At 36.3% G+C, this 12018-nt stretch overlaps 1 protein-coding gene and 1 long non-coding RNA gene across 3 annotated transcripts in view; both read left to right on the plus strand.

Annotated features, from left to right (window-relative positions):
• The window catches only part of LOC126377396 (zwei Ig domain protein zig-8-like), a 467377-nt gene that overhangs the window by 421275 nt on the left and 34084 nt on the right, over window positions 1-12018 (plus strand). For both annotated transcript variants that reach the window (XM_050025130.1, XM_050025129.1), the window contains 3 exons: window positions 541-674; window positions 7853-7930; window positions 10759-10891. In XM_050025130.1, coding sequence (XP_049881087.1) covers window positions 541-674; window positions 7853-7930; window positions 10759-10891 — 345 coding nt within the window. The remainder of the gene's footprint in view (window positions 1-540; window positions 675-7852; window positions 7931-10758; window positions 10892-12018) is intronic.
• The window catches only part of LOC126377444 (uncharacterized), a 175830-nt gene that overhangs the window by 93032 nt on the left and 70780 nt on the right, over window positions 1-12018 (plus strand). The gene's annotated exons all lie outside the window — the stretch shown is intronic.

Below are 12018 nucleotides of genomic sequence, written 5' to 3' on the forward strand. Positions count from 1 at the left end.
TATTTATAAAACGTTCTATCTCAAGCGGTCTTTAGGAGCCAAAGCTAAATTCTATTTAAGCTGAGCGTAATACTAATCTAGTTCAGTTCAGTGTAAATAACACCACAGTAAAGGATTTAATCAGTTGCAAAGCACTATCCAGTAGCAGTTTATACCAATTTCACTTCGCTAGTACAGGCGTTAGAGACGCCGTGTGACGCGAATTTTGTACAGTTGCAGCCGGAATTGGCTTCAAAATTGTATTATAGAGCCAAAATTTCATTGTAATATCGCTCTCATATGCTTTAATTGCAGCTGAGGTTGCGCAGTGTGGTAATAAAATTGGAAGTAGACAACTTCAGGAAGAGGAACAGGAAGTGTGTTTTACAAGATATACATGTGGACCCCGTAAATGTACATACATTATACAGTCGTTTATAAAAGCTCCGACACGAGTAGGAAAATAGTTTCTTCATTAAGTACTTATGTTTATTTTGGTAAAAATAGTTTACTAACTAAATTAAAGAAGTAAATACATAAAAATGCTTTCTTCTTCTACAGGTACAGCTCACTATGGGGAAGACAGTGTGGGCTCGTTTCCATACTTCGAGTACAATGTCCCGAGGAATGTGACCACCGTGGTGGGCCAGACAGCTTTCCTCCATTGCAGGGTGGAGCAGCTTGGTGACAAGGCTGTAAGTATTATACCTACATATCTGATCAAAAAAATCAAAACACCACATGTTGTTTTGTAAGGATTATCAGAAAATATACCTGCTCCGTTCCGTCGTGGGTAAAAAATATTTCATAACATTATTAGCACACCCCGGACTCTACTTACAAACAACCTTATTATACACAGATACTATACATTGATATTATCGTACTCGCTCATCTGTGTGTGTGACGTCTGACACTAAACGAGTACTATGTCCGGGGGGGGGGTGTGAAGTAAACCTGGCTTAGCCGCTGGTGGGGAGCGGAGAGTTGCTGTTCTATACGTAGTATTATTCCTTATTTTAGGCTGTTAGGATTAAAATATAAATGTAGGTACTTTTGTACACGGTTCCAAATTCAAATTTCATTAAACTCTTGTTTTGTTGTTCAATAATTCGGAAGTGTTTCGATTTATTTTTATAAAAAGTGTACTTACAAATTAACTTAGTACATAAACACAAGCCGAGAAATCGAAATCGTACATCGGGCTTGCTTTTTTTTCGTTTTTTTTTTTTGACGTGACTTTTAGATTTGCCTCAGATGGCATTAACTACTGGCCCGGAGACTTCAGGCTTGGAACTCTCTATTATTCTATTAATTACTTTACTAATATCAAGATTATCCCATCTTAAGTTATTAAAGCAATATTGAGATACAAATCATACAATATTATGTTAAGAGGATATATGGGCCATCGAGGAGAACCACTTAGTGGTAATAGTTTATATCCATTATGTGTTTCTGAATACAAACGTTATTGGTCGATATAATATTTAATATTATTATCTGTTTTTATAACACCTACTCGCGCTTAGGTGAACTCACACAAAGAAAATTTTTAATCGAAAAACTGACTCATACTGGCTTCATAACTCGAAAGTTTATGCGGACTTTTGAGTTAATTCGTTTGGGGTTCGGAGTAGGAGTCTACTCCGAGGGTGGAGGCTTAGGCTTCATCATCATCACCTTTCATCATTTCATTAATCATCAAGAAAAAAAAATACGTAAGACATGGCTGTATGGGCATAAAGAACTGATTCGGACGTTGTAACGGACTTATTGATCTACAGCTTGTGATAATGGGTAATAAAAGGAAATACTTAATAAGAGAAAAGCCAAAATATAATTTAAAAAATATAACAGTAAGGGAACACCGCAGAAAATCAACCCGAAAACAAAAAAAAAACGTATCAAAAGATAAAAAAGAAATGTCATTCCATGACAGGCTGGACACCAGCCAGTCGCTGCCCAACTAAAGAGTTCGCGTCAGACAGGACTTGAACCCGCAGCTCTTGTCAAGCCGGGACGAGTGTGTTAACCATTACACCACCGCGCCCTCATCCTGTCCATGCGATATTCTTTCGATCTATGTATCGTTATTAGGCCGACGCCGGCGCCATCTATCTATAATCATCATCATCATCAGCCCATTAACGTCCCCACTGCTGGGGCACGAGCCTTCCCTATGAATGGATAGGGAGATCGGGCCTTAAACCACCGCGCGGGCTGCCTATCTATAATATTCAGTACTAATATTACTTTAGACCGACAAGTCTACAGTTATATGTAGATGCCAGGTTTCTTCTCTTTGTATTCATAAATATGCCTATTAGAAATAGTGGCCCCGATTCCTGCAGACCCCTCCTAATTTCATTTTAAGTTATATCCATCATTTTCTTATCCGACGAAAATGAAAGGGACGGGTGACTCGTAAAATTAATGTTCTACTAAAATCGATATGGATATTAAAAAATACAGAATTCAATTTAGGGAAAAAATTATGCTCGAACACAAAGAAAATTCCGAGTGATCAGTCTATTAAAACTTTAAATTAGTCAAGTCTTAGTTTTGTTTCGATTCGTCACACCCTTTTTTTCTTCTTGCTACATTCTCCAAAGATCCTCGACTTCAAATCATTCTGAACGTGGGGTTGTATTAATAAACTAATCCCAGCTTCGAGACTGCCCTCAAGATCATGTCAATGTAACAGTTCTTATATAAAAACAGGAACTTGAGCATGATCTTGAGGGCAGTCTCAGCTGAGATTAGTTTATTAATACCACCCCTAATCACGGTACGTTCGAATTTTGAAACTGATACTTTAAAATGTGAAGTTACTGATTATGAATAAAGAATCAGACAATATTTGAACAGGCGCATTATGTCGCTTAACCATACAACAAATCTGGACCACGCAAAAATAGATCGCGATCATGGCCAGTCTCTGACTATTGATTCAGCAGCTATTTCAGTTGCCTCCCGGTTGCATGGAATACTATTATAGAAATACTATTTGTGTTAGGTATTTGAAGAAAAAAAAGCAAGCAGAAAATCAATGGATGTGTGAAAATAAAGTGTGTTATTTTGAGAAATAATTCAGCAATATTTATGTATATATTTCCAATCTTACATATGTCAGAAGTAAAAAAAAAACAAATTGAAAAACAATATCGTATTTGAAAAAGTAAAAAGATTGTATACAAAAAGATTTGATATCAAAAGTAACCTACACAACCCCCCAAGGGCGATAAAAATCACAGAATCTCACACGGCCTTGCACAGGACCTAAAAGGATAGCGTTAAAGAGTGACGGCGTATACATAACAGTGGGTTGACACAGGCTGAGTAGATAATAAAGGTATTTCACAAGCTTATTAAGAAAAGTAGCCACTAGAAATTATTGGCAAATCTCCCGGAAAATCAACCAGAAGGACTGTAAACCGATGTTAAAGAAAAGCTTAAAAGATATAGTGAAAAAAATGAGTAAAATTAAAAATTTTGTAAAAAACCCACGACGGTAAAAATCTCATCGAAAAAGAATAAAATAACTCAAAACCCCCGACTTAACCCAATTATTATGTAACGAAATATTATAATAGACTTAAAAATAGTTTCTAAAAAAGAGTTGATATCTCGAGAAATCGGTAATAGATATACTTAAGTACCTAAACAATGAATATGGATGTTTACAGTTTTTTCCTAACGTGTCTGTTTCTCGAAGATATACTTAAATATAGCGATAATAATCTTATCATAATACATAACCGAGGAATATCCGTCGGGGGCTGCCTTTTCTATATGAAATTTCAACAAAAATTTAATCATACTCATAAGTGTATTTTATGTCGTCGTTAAACATCTACAATACTTCAATAATTGTATTCACGTTACTAGAAAAACTTTAGCTGGGTTAATGGCAGCCCCCGACGGATATTCCTTAGTTATTTATTATGGTAAAAATGGTTCCACATTCGCGATCACCAGACGCAATCTTTATAAAATTGGAACTATCAGCATTTGAATTTAAAAATCTTGCGCAAGTGACTTATTACCTTACAACTATATTATCATAAGGATTGAAACAGCGTGTCCATTTCTATGCTAACTGCCTCTGAGACGGTGATTTAAAATACAGCAATAAAATCCAGTGAACTACATAAATCAAACAAAGATTCCATTATCGACAATACTGAATAGCTAGTGAACCGAGAAGTTATTTTAGTCAGTTAAGTGCTTTATAACGGCGTCATACGATTCGAAGGGAGTTTTATTCGCATTGAATTTCTTGGAATAGCGAATGGCTGATGAAAGGCTGGAGTGAATTGTTTGAGAGTCCGTTTTACCTTGGAATCCACTCTTTACCTTTCTTAATGCTGTGTATTCTTTATTGCTATAATAGTAGTAGGTAAAGAAAAAATGTGCTTAACTGAAACGGGCGAAATTGTAAATGAAAGACATAACCTGCGATTTCAAGTCCCATCCGAGTCAGATTATTTTTCGATTTTAAATGTTTTTTCTCTTTATGGTAAATGAAGACGTATTAGTACAGAGCTCTTCTGCGACTCGCAAAGAAGGGAAGAAGTACAGAGCGGCGTGGGTCCGCTTCCATATGTAGTATTGATATTACAACAAGAAACAAGAAACATTTATTGAGAAGCTGTGTAGGTACATACATGCAGGTGTCAAACATTATAAAATTGTCTCAACAGCATGTCCATGTCGGACGTACAATATTACAAATAATGTCAGTATTGAGCATCAAGGAATTAAGTAAGTACCTAATAATTAGTCACATTATAAACATTTTGTCAATTTTAAATATCATTGTTCAACTTCAACTTTATGGTTGTATGGCAAATATCATTGTTGTTGAAAATATTCATTCAAGTCATAAAATTCCATATCAACTAGCCAATTTTTTAGACGTTTTTTAAATGTCTTACCCTCTAACAATTTTATTTCGGTGGGTAAGTGATTGAAAATTCGAACGGCTGATACAAATACACTTTTATATAATACTGAACCGTTTGATGATGGAAGATAAAAGTTATATAAATATTTGGAACGTAAGTTTTCCCTAACTGAACATTTCTCTATAAAATATTCCTTATGATTTTTTACAAATGTACAAATTTCCAAAATGTAAATACATGTCAAGGTTAGTAAGTTGTTAGTTTTAAATACATTTCTGAGTGATTCAATTTGGTACTTTCTATAAATTATCCGTATACATCGCTTCTGCAAAATAAATATTGATTTGACGTTTACAGAATTGCCCCAAAAAATTATTCCGTATGACAGTATGGGATAAACAGTGCCATAGTAAGCACTTATTGTGACCGCAGTTGAAGCCACATTTGCTAAAATGGACAGTGCATAACATTGGCTAGATAGTCGCTTGTTAATTGTGCTAATATGGGCTTTCCAGTTTAGGTTCGTATCTATAGTTATGCCTAGAAATTTTGTGTCAGATACTTCTTCAATTTTTTGTCCTTCATTTATAATGGTTATTTTTTTTGTATGTTTATTATAATTTTTAAATGCTATAATTTATTATTATTATGTTCTATGTTTAGGGCCCCAATATTGGCTGCAGGTTCATATTTATTATTATCCTACTAATAATTAATATCTCGTATAACATTTTCCCTGCAAACCTTGTTAAGAAATATTCCAATATTACTCGAGGTGAACTTATCTCTCCTTGTATTTTTACAAGACTTTTAATCTTTAGTGTTACTGTTCTTAATTCAAATCTGAAATTTAATTTAACTTTTTTATTGCACTCATTCCATTTGTATCTCAGAATCATGGTCTGAATCGTCCCTCACAGTTTTCGTTATGATGTCACAAACAGCCTGTACAAGCGGCAGACTATTTTTTTATTGTGATTGTCAGAGGTTGATCGCACGATGAACTATATATCCACACTTCACCGAGCTAGGAAGCGTTTTTTTTTTTTATATTATAATTTTATATTGTTGTATGCCATATTTAGAATTTTGACGTAATGTCGCAGCAGCGGGGGGTGTCGAATGGAAATTGTCGGCATTACTGTTAAAAATATTTTTCAACAGTATTTAATTGCCTACGTAGTAAATAAATTAAGTAATAATATAATGAGGGCGAGTCATTTGGCTAGAAATATTGCTAACGATCAATTCCAAGAAGAAATAAATGTTTTTCTAAAGAAGGTTAACTTCACAGAAACTCTCATTTTCTTAAGACATTGCGAATACTAAAATCTAGTTCAAGTATTCAATACGTACGTACATAAGCTGTATATAAGTTGATGCCTCTTCTAGACATAATATACTTTAATAAAGCCTAATACGAGAGCTGGCTAAAGGTCACCTCTTCAAAATCAGACCAAGGTCGCGCCTAACTTTGTACATCGATTTTAGGCTATACGCCCCTACACGTATTAATTTCGTTCGTTTCGTTCATTACTTACAAAGCGATCCCACAGACGCAGTTGCGTGAAGCACAACAAATATATACGTTTAGAAGATTATTTAGAACCCTGTCACATTATCATTACGCTATTTCGTGAAACCATTCTGTCCTACTAAACTTTCTTTAACTTCAATTTTGGACAAGAAGCGAATAAAAAACATAAAACACGTTGAGCTGCTAGTCTTCTCGGGCATGTCGAAGAATCTTTCAGAGGGATTGTGTCCTTTCTAACACTATGGACAATCGTTATGGCCTATAGGCTGATCCCTTGTCACAATAATCATATCCATTTCAGAACTTCGTGTCTTCAAGTTGTCTTATTATTTTTGTCTTCTGCATTGTACATGAATGATTGTTTCGTGTTTTCTTGTCTGTTTTTTTTTTTATTCAACGTAATAATAAACATTTTACAATCAAAAACGGTGTCTCATAAACCTATCGACAGGTTTTTCTGTACACCGCAACTCATCGTCTGTTTTTACATTTTGTAGGTAGATACAATAAAGATATACTAAATGGATACGCACGGTAGTGAAGAAGTAGGTAGTTCGCTCGTTACCGCTTGCTAAACAAGTTGAACCTCACACGACATAACTATATATAAATACTGACGATTATACTCGCGTATTGAGTGACTGACAGTAGGTACCTGCCTTGGATTTCAACTGTTTCTACAGAGTGTTCATTAAAAGAGGTAAATTAAAGTAATTTCTAGTAATTGTATTGTTAGTTTGGATTAGTTATTGTTATATCGGATATTAATTTATTTGGACTATGTTAGAAGATTATTAGTGGGCAGTTGAATTATATTAATATGTTAGTTGTTATGTTGTTTGTATGCCTTTGTAGACAGTGGAAGTGTGCTATATGTGTATACCTCACCTCTCCCAAAAAAATGACAGAAAAAATGTAGTGTAAAGCTAGCTCAAAGGACACTCCCGTTTGTTTCTCTAAGCTTAGACCAAATGTCCACAGAGGCGGTAATATAAGCGTTACAGGAAACCATTTTGTTTTTTTGTCGACTGAATATACTCGCAACCTTGGACATTCCAAGAATTCCCGTTTCCGGAACGCTCCCGGTACTAACTCTGTGTGTTGAGCGTACAGGTATTCCAACTCTGTACTGGCTAAGTACAAAACTGCCTACGCACAACTTCTGAACAAAGCGACATTCTTCCACGCAGTTCCACGGCATTCGAACCACTTTATTACATGAACACCTTAGCCACATTTAAGTCCCTCGGCTACCATATCTTCACCATATATTTAACGAGACTTCGTGCAGAAATTCCATTTAATGCTCTTGAAGTCCCATGGGATGTATACACGTTCTATATGGAATGTGGGGCTTGCTGATTGGTTTGGAGACGACGCAAGATTAAAGTCTTGTGGTTTTAATTAAGTCTTTAATTTGTTGCAGGTCTCGTGGATAAGGAAAAGGGATCTCCACATTTTAACGGCTGGGATACTCACATATACTTCAGATCAGAGGTTTCAGGTAAGTTTATGGTCTGTGTGTGTGTGTGTGTGTGCGTGTTTTGTTAGTGTTGTAACCCTGACACCAGAGTTGATGAGGTTGGTATTCAACCTCATAACCCACACGAAGAAGAAGGTAAGTTTATATCATTGCTTGTTGTTATAAAATGTTACTTAACACTTAAGTGTGTCAGGATCGAAAGAAATGGAATTCCATAGTCTCTGCTTACCCCGGTGGAAAATATGCGTAAGTATACTTATGTGTGTATGTATGACTTTTGGAATCGTAAAAGCTCGTCTGTACACATAATGAAATTTTGAACTGAGGGATCACGAATTTTCTATTAGTAGTAGTAAGTTGTTATTATTAGTAGTAAGTTATATTCTTGTGATTTCCTTTAATAAAAACCTTGATATCTTTCAATTAATTTCAATCCTGGTAAAAAAATGAGTCCAAAATATTTTGCGTGGATTCTTCTTCTATCATGTGGTGTGTCTGCGAATTACCAACCTCAACAACCCTGGTGTCAGGGTTATTATTGAGCCGCCAAAAGCACTGACATGACTCTTGTAACGACTACATGGAATGATGCTGGGTTTTGTTAACAAAAATCACATCGGAGCGTGATTTTTTAAAAGGTGCTTGGTTTTCGCTATAAGACAATGTTGTTTAGATACCAAGGTCAAAATAATGCATTAAATTTTCATTTTTCGTACCTCAATTTGTTGTTGTTTTCGAGAAAAGAAGTTTTTTCCCGAAATACGAGTAGATACGACACGTAAAATTGTGTTTATGCGTGTCTTCGAGCAAAGCGCTTACTTTTTTATGGTTATTGGAACTGTAACTCTTTGTGTTTTTTTACAATTATCTTCTTTTTTGCTCTCATCTTATTTGTTCTTAAAATAATAACAAATACATCATTTGCAGTGTGATGAGCAATTTGTCTATATAAAAGGGTTTGATTCCTGGCGGTTTAGCCAAGTTGCAAACGATTAGTTTATTTTGACGTGACATATTGTAGATTTGTCCCAAATGGCGTTAGCTACTTTCCCGGAGAAAAGAGGGATATTCCAGACTGCGTTATCCAAAAATACTGTAGATGGCGCTGTACAGTTTTGTCTTCGTTTAAACTTCTAATTTCATGGATAAAAAGACATTATTATATAAAAGTAATGACCTTTGTTATTACACTTAAGCACAACACATCCTTCACCCATTATTATTCTGATCAAAATAAAGAGATGAAATTTAAAAATTCCATAGTAATTTCGTGTTTTGACGTTTAGTAAAAAGTAACTGATATGATTAGTTGGAAACTACCCAATATTGCCTTTTTAGATGAATTGCTTCGATGTGGCTTTTTTAACCCCATTGTTCTAAGTTAAATCGGATACCATTAACATGGTTCATTTAAAAACAATATAATCCACACGTAATCCTTTTGAAACACAAATTCATCTTATTTTCAATCATGTAGGTAATTTTACCCTGCAAAGACCTAACAATGTGAGAGCAGTCTCACAAAGTGATTTCTACTTTGACGTGGCTCTTCGGGGAATCGAACCCATACCTCCAGATTATAAGCCCAACGCTTTTACCACAATGTCACAGAGATCGTTAAAGATAACGAAACAACAGCACATGACTCATAATAAGACAAATGCGCTTGAGTGGCAGAAATGGAACGAACGTCTACGGATGATATTTGCAAAATGAAGTTAAGAGCATGAGCTATTTATACCAACAACAGTCTTCATTTGACCTGAATGCTCTAAACCTTTGAACAAAAGGTTCTCAAATATCATGCAAATATATACATAACATACATAAAAGCAGTTCTCTCTCTGAATGCTGTATATGTAAATCTTCTTCTAATGTGTGGGTTGTGAGGCGGATAACCAACCTCATCAACTCTGGTGTCATGGTTATTATTGAGCCGCCAAAGGCTCCTCACATGGTTCTTGCAACGATTAGATAATTACGTACATTAGTATGTAGTAACTGGGACCAATATATTGGGGCTTAATATGGTTTTCTGAAGCAAGGATCATCTTACTTTCGAAGAACCAGGTGTTCAGTCTGTAATATTCTAACCTCACTAGGGATCGCGAGCCTAATGCTCAACTAGTAGACCACAAAGGCTGTTATGTTATGTGTGACCTTATCTAATCTAGTCTACAAGATCTCACAGCTAGGCAAAGGTTTCTTCTTCACTCCATTTTTCGCCGTTCTGAACGTACTCCGGCCAGTCTCTCCGGCAAGCGTCCAAGTCATCACGCCATTTCTTTTTTTACGAGTTTTCTTCATGTGATGATGATGATGTCCTCCCAGATATATCCCTCGGCGGCGACACCCTTGGCTAGTATTAACCTGGGCTCTTGCATGGGCACGAGCGTGACCAGCAAAACCAAATTTGGTTTTGAAAGCCCCACTTGAGTTATAAGTGTAGTGGTAGGAGGGCTTAGGGTCGTGTTTTTCTGATCTGGAGCTTCTTCGGCCTCACGCGCTTCAGAGCAAAACGTAAGACACACTCCATTCCGGTAACAGAAGTTATGTATGACGACGATGTTTCTTTCTTTATATAGTATGTCTCTCTCTTTATTTAAGAGCTGCGCTTTTGTCGGTGGAGTAATCGCCTTCATTAGTCCATAGATAGGGTGTGTAAAACAGTAGTTTCTCCAATCGCCTTCCGTTCCGCAGTACACCGACCAATTTCTCAATCGGTGATGATCTAGCTAGAGCCCTACCAGAATCCATTTCCTCGGCCTCCAACCAGTACTGATACCGCTGCTGCCCGGCATCAGGGTATATAGTATGTAAATTACATATTTTTGTTTATATTGTGGCAGGTGATCAGACCAGATAAGTCGGAGAATTGGACACTGCAGATCAAGTTTCCACAGGAGAGGGACGCCGGCATCTATGAGTGTCAAGTCAACACTGAGCCCAAGATGTCCCTCGCCTTCCAGCTCAATGTTGTTGGTGAGTTATTAATATATATTTTTTTTTAAATAAAGTAGGCTCGCGATTGTCTGCAATCTCACCTGATAGTCAGTGATAATGTGGTCTAGAGTGGATCACGTTTACGTAGCAAATACCTATTCACTCTAGCCTTGAAAACTCCCAGATCGTAACGAATTGGAAAAACAGACGACTGCAGACAGAATTTATATTTAGTATATCTTAGATACAAGAAAAACAAGAAAAATAAAATCAAAAGGGAACAAGAAGCTAGGGAGTGAAATTCTCCGCCGTTTTCTGTATTTCCGAATGCATTATAATCCGAATGCTTTCAAGGCCAGAGTGAACAGGCACCTTCTGGGCGAGCTCGCTCCATCTTAAACCTCGTCAATGCCTTCAGGCAAGTCTGGGGCCAAGAGCAAACCCATCAAAGGTAAAAAAAGAACTGTTTATGAGTTTTAGATCTGTCTTTATTTAGTAACCAGCATTTCTTTATTTATCTTTGACGTAGGAGACCCTATTCAAGGTAAACATATAATCAACGGTGAATGTTGTCAATATCCGGAACGTCGTTTTTCTTTCAAACACCGTTCAGACTACACCAAAAAAACACAGATTTTATATGCTGAAATTATAATTTATTTATATTTATTCATCTTCTTTAGTTTATTAAGGTCTTGTGTACCCGCGACTGCTTCCAAACTGCCATTAATCACTAAACTTTGATTCCACACGCAACAAATACTCATACCAACAAAATTCAAAACTCTAAGTACTTTCCTAATTTGCGACAATTTCTATATCTCCAGAGACATTACGTCCTACTATTTGTTACTTGCAACGCATGAGTTTTCATTAACGATGTGGTCAAAGTTCGCTCTCAAGTTTGCAAGACAAAGCTTAACCCGTCACTTGAGTGTGGAATTGCTAGCATCCGCGTAGTTAGTGCTCGGTGCTCCGGTGACTTTCTATTGTGGGGTGTCACGTCTGTGGGTTGAAGGACTGATACAAAGGGGATGTTCTAATTTTCGTATAATAAGTATATATATTTGGAGTTCGCAAAGGTCGGTCATAAGATGGGTGACCACAAAAAAAAAGTTTTCATCTCGAGCTCCTCCGTGCTTCGGAAGGCACGTTAAGCCGTTGGC

Source organism: Pectinophora gossypiella, chromosome 23 (assembly GCF_024362695.1).
Source record: "Pectinophora gossypiella chromosome 23, ilPecGoss1.1, whole genome shotgun sequence".
In the NCBI taxonomy this organism is placed as follows: Eukaryota; Metazoa; Arthropoda; class Insecta; order Lepidoptera; family Gelechiidae; genus Pectinophora; species Pectinophora gossypiella.